This window comes from Crinia signifera, chromosome 8, assembly GCF_055691185.1.
Source record: "Crinia signifera chromosome 8, ASM5569118v1, whole genome shotgun sequence".
Lineage (NCBI taxonomy): Eukaryota > Metazoa > Chordata > Amphibia > Anura > Myobatrachidae > Crinia > Crinia signifera.
Genome location: NC_139224.1, coordinates 5,422,274 through 5,438,484, shown reverse-complemented (window position 1 = coordinate 5,438,484; position 16,211 = coordinate 5,422,274). Strand labels below are relative to the sequence as shown.

At 49.4% G+C, this 16,211-nt stretch overlaps 1 protein-coding gene across 1 annotated transcript in view; it reads right to left on the bottom strand.

The window, feature by feature from the left end:
- RUVBL1 (RuvB like AAA ATPase 1) overlaps positions 1 to 11,214 on the bottom strand; it is a 30,754-nt gene extending 19,540 nt beyond the window's left edge. The window contains exons 1-3 of the mRNA XM_083155636.1: positions 10,900 to 11,214; positions 1,091 to 1,177; positions 704 to 836 (exon numbers count right to left, since the gene is read on the bottom strand). Of these exons, the coding sequence (XP_083011762.1) occupies positions 704 to 836; positions 1,091 to 1,177; positions 10,900 to 11,040 (361 nt within the window). The 5' untranslated portion in view covers positions 11,041 to 11,214. The remainder of the gene's footprint in view (positions 1 to 703; positions 837 to 1,090; positions 1,178 to 10,899) is intronic.
- Between the last annotated feature and the right edge of the window lie 4,997 nt (positions 11,215 to 16,211).

Below are 16,211 nucleotides of genomic sequence, written 5' to 3'. Positions count from 1 at the left end.
GTGTAGTCATTACTAACTGTCACATTTCCCAGATCACCTAGCTGGTGCACAGGTGTAGTCATTACTAACTGTCACATTCCCCAGATCACCTAGCTGGTGCACAGGTGTAGTCATTACTAACTGTCACATTCCCCAGATCACCTAGCTGGTGCACAGGTGTAGTCATTACTAACTGTCACATTCCCCAGATCACCTAGCTGGTGCACAGGTGTAGTCATTACTAACTGTCACATTCCCCAGACCACCTAGCTGGTGCACAGCTGTAGTCATTACTAACTGTCACATTTCCCAGACCACGTAACTGGTGCACAGCTGTAGTCATTACTAACTGTCACATTTTCAAACCTGCTGCAGTCATTCCTACTATAGATCCACAGGTGGCCTGAGACACAGGACCTGTGGTAGATCTTGGACAGGTTTGGCCACCCCTAACCCTACAGTGATTATTTTTGCCTCTCAACCATAAAGGCGCATAATTACATATGGCAAATGTGTGTGCAGCCGAACAATGGTACATCAAGGCTAACTGCAAAGCACACTTCAGTGTACCTATCTCCTACACAATAATAAACACACAAGGAGCTAATATCACAGACACACATAGTAACACCTCATTAATCACACCCCATGTCATCCCCACCACACAAATACACTAGGCAATTTGTATGTTTAAGCAGAAGGATTGTCTGTCTTCACCACTTACCAATCGCTCTTCGGAAATTCTCCATTAACACCTCGGTTTTCTTAATCTCTGTGGAATAGACTTCGCTGCCAACCATGGGGCAAAATGGGACTTTGGTGCCCAACTCCTGAGCGATGGCCAGAGCTAAAGCGGTCTGTAAGGAACATTAAACAAACATTACCAGGACCGGAAACACAATCTTATTACAGGCAATAGGACAGTGCCACCTAGTGGACACGTAACAGTGAAACTATGCATGGGTGAGACATATAATGCTGAATGTATTAACATGACGGGTGAAGGAGGAACATTTTAGCATGCGGGGGGGCACTGACAACAAGTGGAATAGGCCGACTTTCATGCTTGACATTCTCCACGGCTAAATAGGAAGCAGGTGAGAGCAGATACCTTGCCAGTTCCAGGAGGTCCAGCCAGCAGCACAGCTCTTCCAGCCATTTTCTTGCATCTAATTAGCTCCACAATTATGCCACATGCCTACAAATTATAAAGGGGGGAAAAAGAACAAGCCGTTACTGACAGAAGGGGGGGGGGGGGGGGAGAGACTCAACTTCCGAAGCTCTGAAAATTGATCTCCGGAGAGAAAGTCATTTCTCATAAGTCTGTGCAAAATTCTGGCTCTATTCAAATCATCACCAATGAAGCAACGTTAAATGTGACATTGATGGTAAAGCGACAGGCAGGGCAAGTCCCCCAGGTAATCCTCCACAGGACCGAGTCACCAGCCTATGGCATTGGTAATAGTCATGGGGAGCAAGTGGGTCTGTGAATCATAGGCAGGTATCACACTAAGGGAGACATTTACTAAGATGGGACTTCTATTTCACATAGGATGTTGCTATAGGCAACCAATCAGAACATACTTCTATATTTAGCACCTTCTAGAAGAGAGTAGATAGTAGCTGGTTGCCCATAGCAACATCCCATCTGAAACATAACGGTCATCTTAGTATATTTCCCCATACATCTCAGTTTGCGTCCCAGTGTTCATCTCAATATAGCGCTGTAGAGGGAACAGAAGACTAATGCTGGGTACACACCAGCACGATGCAGCTCGTGAGCCGTTACAGGAACGAGCTGACGGAGCCTACGACCCACCGAAGACCCGCTCAGAAAATGCACCTGATGTGATCGTGACCCGCACCCACTTCAATGGTCGTTTCTGAGTTCCTACCCTCAGAAAAGACCCAACAACCCGCGGGGCCGCGCATCGGATCTGGATCGCATCAGAACGGCAGTGAAATGGCCCAGAACACGGCCGATTTACATACAATCAGTCGAGATTGTATCTAAATTGGCTCATTTTGGCCCAAATCGTCCTGGTGTGTACCGCACATAAGAGTATATCTGTGTCCTGAACGTGTGTGGTGATACAGGCCAACAAGCATATACTGTCCCTGATGTAAGCTATGGATACACCGACGTGCATGGAGCAGCTGTACTCTGCCTGTTCCTACCTCTATATATGGGGGGGGGGCTCTGGTATCTCCACTGACTAAGTGTCGGGCACTAATAATTCACCTGTGATCAAGCATGTATAGCCATGCTTGGCCACATGTGAATTATTAGTATCTCAGTCAATTTGATTTATCTATTGGGGTGGGCCATGGAGGTCCTTGAAACCAGAACAGTTCGGATGCCTTGTGGACCGCGTTGGGGAACCTCTGCCTTAGTGTGCATTTCCATGATATAGGCAAGGTATTGTAAGCTCCATGGGTAGAAGGGGCCACGGAATATGCGCCTGCTCCATAAATAACTTCAGCGCCGACCTGGTCACAGAGCACATATAAACATGCATGTAATATATGTGCTGTATAGATCCTCTGGGGATTGCCAGCTCTGCCCGGAAAAGTTGTCTCAGTGGTAAGACCGCCCCCCGGCCAATAAGGGAGCAGACATAACACTGCACTGGTTTATGCTGATCATCAGCGCTTGTGATCCCCGGGGGATCGAACCAACACGTTACACACATGTATAACATTTGTGCTCAGTATCCCCCTCTGCACAGACACCTCTGGTTAATACCTAAATAAAAGCCAATTAGTTACTTTATCTGTATTTCGCCATCCTGCTGGCTCACTCCTGAATGGTTCTCTTTTCCCCACACCTGATTAACCTGACTGCTGAACGCGATGGGGAGAGGGAATAAGCACAGAAATACGCGCGAGGACAGTCCCGGGAGGTTTGGGAGCACTCGATAAGAAACTCTATAAAGCCGTCATTGCCTTACACTTATCAGCACGTTCCCATCTACAGCATGTGTGTGCGTTAGTAAGTACATAGCTTTGATACTGCTGGACTGAGACCACGAAGCATTTACCCCCACCTTGGCTGGCTGCAGAACTAACACCAGGTGACAGAATACAGCTGACCCATTTACAGCCGGCACCAGCGGGACACGCTCATGCGCCTTTCATCATCCACAATCACTGGTTCTGCTGATATCAGATGCGGCGCACATGGACGGGACTTGTCAGAGGACTTTCCAACTTGTGTACCGCTTCACTGCCAGCGTTCCCACACATCGCGGAGCGCAACGAGACGGCACATAAAATGAAAACCATGCCACAAAAGCTGGCTCGGTGAGTAACCAGAAAGTATATCTGTCAAGTGCGGCCAAACATACTGCGTTTACCTCGTGCAATGGGTGAAAAGTTTATGGCCTCGCTGTGGGGACAAGGGTATATGGTGGCTTACATCTGCCAGCGGGAACTGGAAGAGCGAGACGCACTCTGTGATAATGGAATCTGTTAGTAATAAAACGTTCTGGAATGTTAATGTTTTGTTTATGTGTGAATATAGATGCCAGTATGGGCGCATGCTGCATATCTGTAATGTCTCTGTAGATGTAGAGGTCAGACAGTTACTGGTCACCTCCCATGGTACTGCTCCTATTCTGTGACTCCAAATGTCTCTCCCCCTGGATGTCCCAAACCTTCCTTAAGCGCACGTCCAAATCGGAGCTCTTAATTGCCATACCATATGATTCCCTGCCCACCTACGGTCACTACCTCTGCTTGTTCCATTTAAGGGGCACACACAGTTCAGAGATTTTTTTTCGGCCAAAGATCAGGCGATTTTTACGGCAAATCGTTCCCGAATGCGATAGCGGAGCTTTTGATCTCACCTGCTGCAGGGAAGATGCAGCTAAAGATCGGTGGGACTTGGGTATTCCTGCGTTCGGGAATCTGGGAGTTGGGATGCTCGGGTACGGTTGGATATTTGAGAGTTGGTGCACTCAGGTGTTTGGGCGTATTTGCTCGATCGGGCTCTCAGATGCTCGAATATCCGGGCACTTGGGCATATTCACATGGTTGGTTATTTGGGAGTTGGGGCACAGTCACAAGCTTTAGGCGTTCAGGGGCATTTGGGTGCTTGGGGATTCTGGAGCATTGGAATGCTCGGGTATTCGGGCAACACTCAAGCATGTTCAGTCGCTCAGCTGCTGAAGCATGGTATTGGGGCGCTCGAGTGTTTGGGATTCAAGGCAATTGACAAGGGGAGCAGCGCTGATTAATTGCCTAACGGCACTGAATTCCTGGGATAGGAATTACTGAATACCGCCCATATTACTTTGAGCATGCGCCTGCATTTTCTATTTCCCGCATGCCACTACAAGTGTCTGCATAGTAGCGCCTAAACTAGAATGATACAACAAGTAAACGTCTATAGACGTGGTCATTGTAAACTAGTACCGGAGCGAGACATTTGGAGGGAAACTCTGAAATGGTTTTCTAAATAGACCACAGTGGGATGCGGTCGTTAGGTTGGCACAAAAAAGGACGACACTCCTTAGGTAGAAGGCCGACAGTTTTTTAAAGGTTTTCCTCGACTGTGGTTCCAGAACAGGCGGTATATCATGCCCGACCATCCACTATGGCATGGAGGGAGAATAGAATAGGGTGCTGAGCGCAGCGAGCGATATGAGGGCTGCCATACACTTACATAGTGTCCAGAACTATACGTCCAAGATCTAGATGCCTACAAAAAAAAAAAACCTTCTGCCGGTCGACCCAAGGACCCTGTCTACCTTCTGCCTGTCGACCGAATGATCCATACCCACAGCAGTTTCCTCTTCTGTGGGACATAAACGATTTTGCCTGGTTAAGTCTCCCTGCTGCTGTGGAGGGTCAGTGTGACGCAACCGCTTGAACAAGGATGAAGCGTCCTATTTGGTAGGGAGACTGCTGCTGCTGTGGAGGGAGTCAGTGTGACGCAACCGCTGGAACAAGGATGAAGCGTCCTATTTGGTAGGGAGACTGCTGCTGCTGTGGAGGGAGTCAGTGTGACGCAACCGCTTGAACAAGGATAAAGCGTCCTATTTGGTAGGGAGACTGCTGCTGCTGTGGAGGGAGTCAGTGTGACGCAACCACTGGAACAAGGATGAAGCGTCCTATTTGGTAGGGAGACTGCTGCTGCTGCTGTTGAGGGAGTCAGTGTGACGCAACCGCTGGAACAAGGATAAAGCGTCCTATTTGGTAGGGAGACTGCTGCTGCTGTGGAGGGAGTCAGTGTGACACAACCGCTGGAACAAGGATAAAGCGTCCTATTTGGTAGGGAGACTGCTGCTGCCGTGGAGGGAGTCAGTGTGACGCAATAGCTGGAACAAGGATGAAGCGTCCTATTTGGTAGGGAGACTGCTGCTGCTGTGGAGGGAGTCAGTGTGACGCAACCGCTGGAACAAGGATAAAGCGTCCTATTTGGTAGGGAGACTGCTGCTGCTGTGGAGGGAGTCAGTGACGCAACCGCTGGAACAAGGATGAAGGGTCCTATTTGGTAGGGAGACTGCTGCTGCTGTGGAGGGAGTCAGTGTGACGCAACCGCTGGAACAAGGATGAAGCGTCCTATTTGGTAGGGAGACTGCTGCTGCGGAGGGAGTCAGTGTGACACAACCGCTGGAACAAGGATGAAGCGTCCTATTTGGTAGGGAGACTGCTGCTGTGGAGGGAGTCAGTGTGACGCAACCGCTGGAACAAGGATGAAACGTCCTATTTGGTAGGGAGACTGCTGCTGTGGAGGAAGTCAGTGTGACGCAACCGCTGGAACAAGGATGAAACGTCCTATTTGGTAGGTAGACTGCTGCTACTGTGGAGGGAGTCAGTGTGACGCAACCGTTAGAACAAGGATGAATCATGCGTCCTATTTGGTAGGGAGACTGCTGCTACTGTGGAGGGAGTCAGTGTGACGCAACCGCTGGAACAAGGATGAAACGTCCTATTTGGTAGGGAGACTGCTGCTGCTGTGGAGGGAGTCAGTGTGACGCAACCGCTGGAACAAGGATGAAGCGTCCTATTTGGTAGGGAGACTGCTGCTGCTGTGGAGGGAGTCAGTGTGACGCAACCGCTGGAACAAGGATGAAACGTCCTATTTGGTAGGGAGACTGCTGCTGCTGTGGAGGGAGTCAGTGTGACGCAACCGCTGGAACAAGGATGAAAACGTCCTATTTGGTAGGTAGACTGCTGCTACTGTGGAGGGAGTCTGTGTGACGCAACCGTTGGAACAATGATGAATCATGCGTCCTATTTGGTAGGGAGACTGCTGCTACTGTGGAGGGAGTCAGTGTGACGCAACCGCTGGAACAAGGATGAAACGTCCCATTTGGTAGGGAGACTGCTGCTACTGTGGAGGGAGTCAGTGTGACGCAACCGCTGGAACAAGGATGAAACGTCCTATTTGGTAGGGAGACTGCTGCTGCTGTGGAGGGAGTCAGTGTGACGCAACCGCTGGAACAAGGATAAAGCGTCCTATTTGGTAGGGAGACTGCTGCTGCTGTGGAGGGAGTCAGTGACGCAACCGCTGGAACAAGGATGAAGGGTCCTATTTGGTAGGGAGACTGCTGCTGCTGTGGAGGGAGTCAGTGTGACGCAACCGCTGGAACAAGGATGAAGCGTCCTATTTGGTAGGGAGACTGCTGCTGCGGAGGGAGTCAGTGTGACACAACCGCTGGAACAAGGATGAAACGTCCTATTTGGTAGGGAGACTGCTGCTGTGGAGGAAGTCAGTGTGACGCAACCGCTGGAACAAGGATAAAACGTCCTATTTGGTAGGTAGACTGCTGCTACTGTGGAGGGAGTCAGTGTGACGCAACCGTTAGAACAAGGATGAATCATGCGTCCTATTTGGTAGGGAGACTGCTGCTACTGTGGAGGGAGTCAGTGTGACGCAACCGCTGGAACAAGGATGAAACGTCCTATTTGGTAGGGAGACTGCTGCTGCTGTGGAGGGAGTCAGTGTGACGCAACCGCTGGAACAAGGATGAAGCGTCCTATTTGGTAGGGAGACTGCTGCTGCTGTGGAGGGAGTCAGTGTGACGCAACCGCTGGAACAAGGATGAAACGTCCTATTTGGTAGGGAGACTGCTGCTGCTGTGGAGGGAGTCAGTGTGACGCAACCGCTGGAACAAGGATGAAAACGTCCTATTTGGTAGGTAGACTGCTGCTACTGTGGAGGGAGTCAGTGTGACGCAACCGCTGGAACAAGGATGAAGCATCCTATTTGGTAGGGAGACTGCTGCTGCTGTGGAGGGAGTCAGTGTGACGCAACCGTTGGAACAATGATGAATCATGCGTCCTATTTGGTAGGGAGACTGCTGCTACTGTGGAGGGAGTCAGTGTGACGCAACCGCTGGAACAAGGATGAAACGTCCTATTTGGTAGGGAGACTGCTGCTGCTGTGGAGGGAGTCAGTGTGACGCAACCGCTGGAACAAGGATGAAGCGTCCTATTTGGTAGGGAGACTGCTGCTGCTGAGGAGGGAGTCAGTGTGACGCAACCGCTGGAACAAGGATGAAACGTCCTATTTGGTAGGGAGACTGCTTTCAGAAGCTCCTACAATTAGTATTCTTTTTTCCTTCCAGGTGTCACATGACTTCTTAATATCAGCTTATCTCACACCTCATCAGTGCCCCCCTCGCTCCAATTCACTTCACCCATCTGTCTTAAATCACCTGAGCTGGCCACGGTTTCTTCTTCGGTCCTGTATCTAGAATCAGGAGCCAGAGAGCTGCCGCCCCGGCTAATGGTGCCTGCCCTGGTTATCAGATTCGGCTGACTGGCTACTAACCTCCATCAGGCCTATGCAGCACTAAATCTCTCCCTCCAATTCACCCCCCAACTCCTCTGTCCCGACCTTTCATGTACATCACGCGTAACCCCTTTGTGCCCAAATGATATACAGTATCGTATCTTAACGAAAAGACCGGATATCAGGTCGCCAACAGGGGTAAGTTTGCTATAGCTTCTAAAAATGAAGGTGATGTTGCCTATAGCAACCAGATGCTGTCTATTATTTCTCTTGAATCCTAGAAATGATAGACAGAATCGGATTGGTTGCTACGGGCAATGTCAGCTCTTTTCATTATAAGAAGCTTTAGTAAATGTAACCCATTGTCTATCCTGGCAAGAAGTAGATTATTTGTGGTAGGCAGTCCCTGGGTCAACAATGTCTAAGTCGACAGTCACTAAGTCGGCATACCATTTTCCTGAAAAAAATTGTCGTCCATGTTGACGTTTACCTAAAGCTTGTGTCGACAAGCTTTAGGTCAACATCGACATGGCAGATTAAAGTCAACACATTAAAAAGGTTGACATTGACAAAAGGTTGACATGTGTTTTTCATGATTTTTTTTTATTTTTTTAAACTGGCTTGTTCTTGTGTCCTGATCCCAGTGGGTATAGAGGGAGAACATTGTGCCGGGCGCAGAGGCACCATGCCCAAAGCATGGGTAGGGAATGCGGTACACTGATATGGTGCCCATGTCGACAAACAAAAACAATAGTGTTGACCTTTTCCTATGATGGGGTAGGGGGGGGGGGGGGAGTTGTCAGACTCCTGAGAACACCCATACACTGCACGATAATGGGGGGTGAGGCCGAGACCTTCTCTCTTAGTAGGCCGATCTGATAAACGAAGGTCAGTGTATATCAGCAAGATTTGTCCGTTTTTTTCTGCAAAATACCAAAACAATCCTTCATACACAGAACAGGACAAGCACCCGATTATTGGCCCGATAAATGTATAGCATGTACCCAGTGGGGTCAGTTATTAGTGCTGAACTATTTTTGTGGTGCTGAATATAGTACCAGCACGGATGACAACACCGCCACGGACGACAACACCGCCACGGACGACAATAACGGCATGGACGCTAACACCACCACGGACGACAATAACGGCATGGACGCTAACACCGCCACGGACGACAATACCGGCATGGACGCTAACACCGCCACGGACGACAATACCGGCATGGACGCTAACACCGCCACGGACGATCACACCGGCATTGACAATCACACCGCCACGGACGACAATACCGGCATGGACGATCACACCGCCACGGACGACAATACCGGCATGGACGATCACACCGCCACGGACGACAATACCGGCATGGACGATCACACCGCCACGGACGACAATACCGGCATGGACGATCACACCGCCACGGACGACAATACCGGCATGGACGATCACACCGCCACGGACGACAATACCGGCATGGACGATCACACTGCCACGGACGACAATACCGGCATGGACTCTAACACTGCCACGGACGACAAAACCGGCATGGACGCTCACACTGCCACGGTCGACAATACCGGCATGGACGCTAACACTGCCCCGGACGACAATACCGGCATGGACGCTCACACTGCCACGGACGACAATACCAGCATGGACGCTCACACCGCCACGGACAGGTAGAGTATGGGATTGTATTTATTCTTCTGCACAGTAATGAAAACATACAGGTTGAGTATCCCGTATCCGAGTATCCGTTATCCGAATTATTCCGAAAACCATACATTCCAGAAAGTGAATAAAAAAAATATTTTTTTTGCTAGAAACTCACTGGGGACATTTGTAACAGCACTACTGGTGACCTGATATGTAACTGGCACTATATATGTGCAAGAAAATGATTGCTTGGCATTCAAATTCAATATCTGAGATAGTACACAAATTTGGTTTCATGTTTTGAAACCTTGTTTTTTTAAACAAATAAAATATATTTGTGTGTATTTTATGTGTTTATACAGCATACATGCAAGATACTTCAAAATACATAATTGAAATATTAAAATATTCCGAAATACGGAATAATCCGTTATCCAAAATTCTCCTGGTCCCGAGCATTTTGGATACAGGATACTCAACCTGTATAAGAGGTATCCGGATGATCGGTCTGCCTCGACAGCCAATAGGTTGTCACCTGCACTAGAGGCGGGATTGGGAACCTTTGGCCCTCCAGCTGTTGAACTACACATCCCAGCATGCCCTGCTACAGTTTTACTATTTGGCCATGCTAAATCTGTTGCAGGGCATGCTGGGATGTGTAGTTCAACAGCAGCTGGAGGGTCAAAGATTCCCCATCCCTGCACTATAGCAACAATGACAAAATGTCAACGTAACAATGGTCGACATGAGCTTTTCACGTTTATTTTTTCTTCTTCTTCATACTTACCACGTGGGCTGTGATCAGGAACAGTAAAGCGAAGCAAGCCATGCGAGGGTACATACTGCACTAATTGGGGGTCCATGCCAACACAGTCCACATCACCCTCACCACAGTGTCGACACAGTCCACGTCACCCTCACCACAGTGTCGACACAGTCCACGTCACCCTCACCACAGTGTCGACACAGTCCACGTCACCCTCACCACAGTGTCGACACAGTCCACGTCACCCTCACCACAGTGTCGACACAGTCCACGTCACCCTCACCACAGTGTCGACACAGTCCACGTCACCCTCACCACAGTGTCGACACAGTCCACGTCACCCTCACCACAGTGTCGACACAGTCCACGTCACCCTCACCACAGTGACAACACAGTCCACGTCACCCTCACCACAGTGTCGACACAGTCCACGGAACCCTTACATCCGTGTCAACATAGTCCACATTAACCTTTCGACAGTGTCAACATAGTCCACATTAACCTTTCGCCAGTGTCAACCTTTTCTCATTGTCAACATCATATGTCAACCTTTTCTCGCTATCGACCTTTCTATCCACACCCGTCACCAGGTAACACCCCCTCCAAGGAGACCTAGAACCCTACCAGTGTACTGCAGCCATCACATTTTGCCAAGCACCTGCTGTGGAACAACAAGTCCCAGAACACCTGTACTTGCAGTTCCACAAGCCTAGGGCCTGGCCCTGCCATCCCACGCAGTGTGCAGCCTCACCTCCCGGGCGTTCTCCTGCCCCACCAGTCCGGCTGCCGCCTGCTTGGCCGCCCCGCTCTCATCCAAGCCCAGGCCTTTGACGTGACTGTGGGCAGCGATGCGCTGGGTCTTCGTGGTGCTCTTAACCTCCTCGATCTTCATGGCGCTGGCGGGGAGTGCACGGGCGGCTGTACGGATAACCGGGGACGCGGGTCCTGTCCTAGGTCAGGCTGCAGCGGCACAGAGCGGGAATCCCGGCTTCCACAGCGCGTTACCATGCGGTTACCAAGGCTCCAGGAAGCACCGCCTCCGCACCGCTGACCCTGACGACTGATTGGGACGCAGGACAGCCTGCTGTATTCTGATAGGGCGAAGAGTGTGCCAATCTGTCAGGACTAGGTAACGGCTTCCGCTTGTGTTGCTAAGGGGTGCTGTGGGGCCCTTAGTAACGGGGCCTTCGCGAGACAACGTGCTGGAGGATGGGGGCAGCAGTCACGTGCTCGCCCCCTCCCCTCAGCTACAATAAGGGCATATGATAGGTGTACCCTTTCCATAGTTGCCTACCTGACCCTCTCCATGAGGGACCCCATCACCTGTAAGGCGCTAGTTAAAAACCCTTCCTTTCATGACTTTTATTTATTTTTTTGTAAATTTTCCTGCTTCTTGTGTATTGTCCTGACAAGCAAAAATAATGGAAAAAAAAATGAAAATAAAAATATGCTCTGTAGCAAATTTGATACGCCATGTAATGGTATACCTATATACTGTACCTTATGTATATAGGTATGTAGCAAATTTGCAACAGTATGCAATGAAGAGTTTAATTTATAAGAAAGGCGTTTCACCACAGGTGATGGCAATCATACATTACCAGGAAAGTCCAGGAACAACATGTCCCGGGTCATGTAGGATTGATAGTTGTCTATGCAAAACATACATCTGCAGCCAGTGCGAGGGAACGCACCTTGCAAATGGTGGGCTGGCGTGCAACCATTCGCAAGGTGGGGTTAGGTTGACTCAAAAGGATGTGTATACGCATCTGAGTGCATCAACCAGAATAACCCCCAGTATCCATACCTCCCAGCATGCTCCTCTCCAGGAGGACACAATGCTCTGTTCCTGGGCTTCCCTGGTAATGTATGATTGCCAGCACCTGTGGTGACACCTTTCTTTTCAGTTAGCTAGCTCCTCCCAGGTGCTGGCAATCATACATTATACATACCTCCCAGCATGCCCCTCTCCAGGAGGACACAATGCTCTGTTCCTGGGGTTCCCTAGTAATGTATGATTGCCAGCACCTGTGGTGACACCTTTCTTCATACCTCCCAACAGTCCCGTTTTTACCGGGACAGTCCCGATTATCAGGGCCTGTCCCGCTGTCCCACCCGCGGGCGGCAGTGTCCCGCGGTGTGGGGGGGGCTGTTGGGAGTCCCCCCTGTCAGCTGCTAAGCAGCGGGGAATCAACGCTGTGCACATGCGCACAGCGTCTATTCCTGCAGCCATAGGGCTGGGGGCATGACTAGAGGCTCACAGAGCCTCTGGGTCATGCCCCCATAGCGACAAAATGGGGGTGTGGCCTCACGGGAGAGCCGCGAGTATAGGCCATGCCCCCAATTAGGCCACACCCCCGAAATTTGCCTGCTGCACTGGCAAAGTTGGGAGGTATGTTTCTTATCAATTACCTAGCTCCCCACAGGTGCTGGCAATCCTACATTATCCATACCTCCCATCATGCCCCTCTCCAGGAGGGACACAATGCTCTGTTCCTGGGCTTCCCTGGTACTGTATGATTGCCAGCACCTGTGGTGACACCTTTCTCACCAATTACCTAGCTCCCCACAGGTGCTGGCAATCCTACATTATCCATACCTCCCAGCATGCCCCTCTCCAGGAGGATACAGTGCTCTGCTCCTGCATACCTCCCAACTGTCACGATTCCGTCGGGACAGTCCCGATTTTCGGGTCCTGTCCCGCTGTCCCACCCGCGGCAGGCATTGTCCCGCTGCGGGGGGGGTGGCAGTTGGGAGAGCCCCCAATCTAGTAGAATAGACGCTGTGCGCATGCGCACAACGTCTATTCTCGTATGAAAATGAGGTCGCGGCTAATTAGCATAAGTTGCTCCCTCATTTGCATATGCCCCGCCCCCTTTTCGGACGCTCGCGGGGCTTCGCCGCGCGAGTGTCCCTATTTCCTCCGGACGAAAGTTGGGAGGTATGCTCCTGGGCTTCCCTGGTAATGTATGATTGCCAGCACCTGTGGTGACATCTTTCTTATCAGTTACCTAGCTCCCCACAGGTGCTGGCAATCCTACATTATCCATACCTCCCAGCATGCCCCTCTCCAGGAGGACACAATGCTCTGCTCCTGGGCTTTCCTGGTAATGTATGATTACCATCACCTGTGGTGACACCTTTCTTATCAGTTACCTAGCCCCCCACAGGTGCTGGCAATCCTACATTACCAGGGAAGTCCAGGAACAGAGCGTGTTCTCCCTGAAGGAGAGGGTCAGGTAGGCAACCATGGGTTATAAGTCAGTGTAAATGAAACTAAAATGTACATGTTTGGACTCGGTCTTGGCTGCAGTCCCTGAGATATATCGCATGAACGTCCCAAATTTTTTTGGGACCTTCCTAAGGCCGGCAGTGTACTGCAGCAGGGGGAGCTCACGGAGCTGCTGAGCATGCACCCACAGCGGTGGAAATGGGCTGTCGTCTCGTGGCAGCGCGTGAGTGCAGGACACGCCCCCTTTCAGTAGGCCACGCCCCAAACAATTGACAACAACTGTCCCTTCTGACTACCTTAGAATGTTGGGAGGTATGCACATACATACATATATTTATATACATACACAGCTGCTCTCATATAGTGATACCCTGCCTCACATACATGTATACATACACCTCCTCTCTCATACATAGCACACTCTCATTTATATATATATATATATATATATATATATATAAAACGAGGTGTGGATGGCGGCACTCACGGCGAATGAAATAACTCAAGCAACAGCAAAGAGGAAGCTTCCTCTTTGCTGTTGCTTGAGTTATTTCATTCGCCGTGAGTGCCGCCATCCACACCTCGTTATCTACCCGAATACCCCGGAGGGCACCTGGCTTCTTATAATCATCTACAGGAGGGGAGAGTGCCGATATCCAAGCCTATATATATATATATATATATATATATATATATATATATATATATATATATATATTTATATATATATATATATATATATATATATATATATAAAATATATGAGATATATACACAGCTACTTTCATACATCCATCTCCATCTCTTAGTGCCACTTACAGCAGGGTGTGGAGGTGCTCACCTGCTGTCAGTGGAGGGAACTTCCGCTGGCGGGGGGCTGGCCCACTCAGCGCTGCTGCAAGCAGGAGGCGGGAAATGCTTCTGCTTGCCCCGCCTCCTTCTTCCTCTGGAACCTGTGGCTTTGTTCAAAATAAAGGGCATGTTTAAAAACAACTGCATGGTACAGGGGGTACTTGCTGGGTCGGCCGGGCCCCTGGAGCTGCCGGGCCTCATAGCAAGTGCATCCCCTGCACCCTCTATAGTTACGCCACTGGGTGTGGCTCATGGTTATTGCATTAACGCTAGGCCACGCCCCATTTTCCAAGACCACAACCCCATTTTGGGCTGCCAGGACAAGTCACAGTGATGTTTCCTAAAAACGATGTTAGGAAAAATCAGCCTTTCTCTGTATGTACATGAGAAAAGACGCAGCTCATTTTCTGTCCTCAAATGGAATAGCAAAAACCCAGTGTCTAATACAGAATGGACCGCAAATAAGAGAATGCACAGTGGGCTGCGAGCAGGCAGACGCCACCCTGTCTGACAGGAAACACACCCTGTGCAATTTAGCATATGAATTACGAATGCATTACTAATCGCCATCTATTTTTAAATCCATTTGCAATTCCCGAAACATCGAAGACCATCGAGAAGTCTTTGCCGTCTGGGCAGATTCTGTGTAAGTCTGACGCTTCCTCTAATCTGTGACTGAGACAGAAGTGGTCAGCGCAAACATCAGAGATCCACCTCATTATCTCCTAGGCATGCTTGCCTTTTCCCAACCACACCAATAAAACGCCACGTTTCTGCTCCCAAGCGCAGTCCTCATGTCAGTCAAACTACGACTGGATTGCAATTGTGAATCATTTTCATTTTCTGTCGCTATTCGTCCTGCACACGCGCAATGCGAACTGTTGGCGAATTCCCTAATTAGCAATCCTTGCTGAATTAGTTCCATAGTGTGCCCTCTATTTGACAGAGGACTTTATCCAGATCTGATTGCAGTACAAATTTGTTCTCAAAATGGGCAAAACCATGTGCACTGCAGGTGGGGCAGAGAGAGTTAAGGTGCCCACATACTAGAACGATTTTTGGGCCGATTTGCCGATTTCCGATAAATCGGCCGATATATCGTCCGATGTTTACCGATAATCGGTCGAAAATCGGCCGATTTTGGTCCGCTGCGCGCTCCCGTGGATCTTTAGCTGAATCTTCTGATCTTACGTGCTGCACAAAAGATCAGAAGATTTAACAAAAGATCCATAGGAACGCACACAGGATCTTAAGATCTTAAGAAAAATCTTTGGTAAAGATGTGCGCTTGCCTGAAATCTTTTGTCTAGGACGGAAAAAAAAGATTTCAAGGCTAATTTATGCGCACATCTTACGGTCGCAGATCTTTCTAGTGTGTGGGCACCTTAAGATTTGTGTGGGTTATTTTGTTTCTGTGCAGGGTAAATACTGGCTGCATTATTGTAAAACTGCAATTTAGATTTCAGCTTCAACACACCCCACCCAAATGTAATTCTCTTTTGCACATGTTACATCTGCCCCACCTGCATTTTGAGAACAAATTTGTACTGCGATCAGATCTGAATAAGGCCCAGAGTGTGTTTCTCAATGCATTTCTTTGGAGGCAAATGAAATGATAATAGTGTGCCTTGCGAAGTGAGCCCGAAGCATTGCGAGCACAGCGCGCCATCCGAGCGGACACGGTACATAGACACCAAAAACATGAAAAACTTGTGTCGTTATGTACAGTGTCAACCATATACATGTTGACCTCAAGCTGTTGTGTCGAACTTCTGTCACTGTCGACCTAGGGTATGTTCACCATTCTTAGATGTTGACATAGTCACTGTCGACCAATAGTGGTTGACCTAGTGAAAGTCGACATTGTCAATTAATTATCCCAGAACCCAGTAAATTTACCCCTCAGATTTGCAAATGTAGACGAGATAAAAGTCTATTGTTTCTTTGTTACCTCCATCCGAAATACGCCTTATGGGGGAA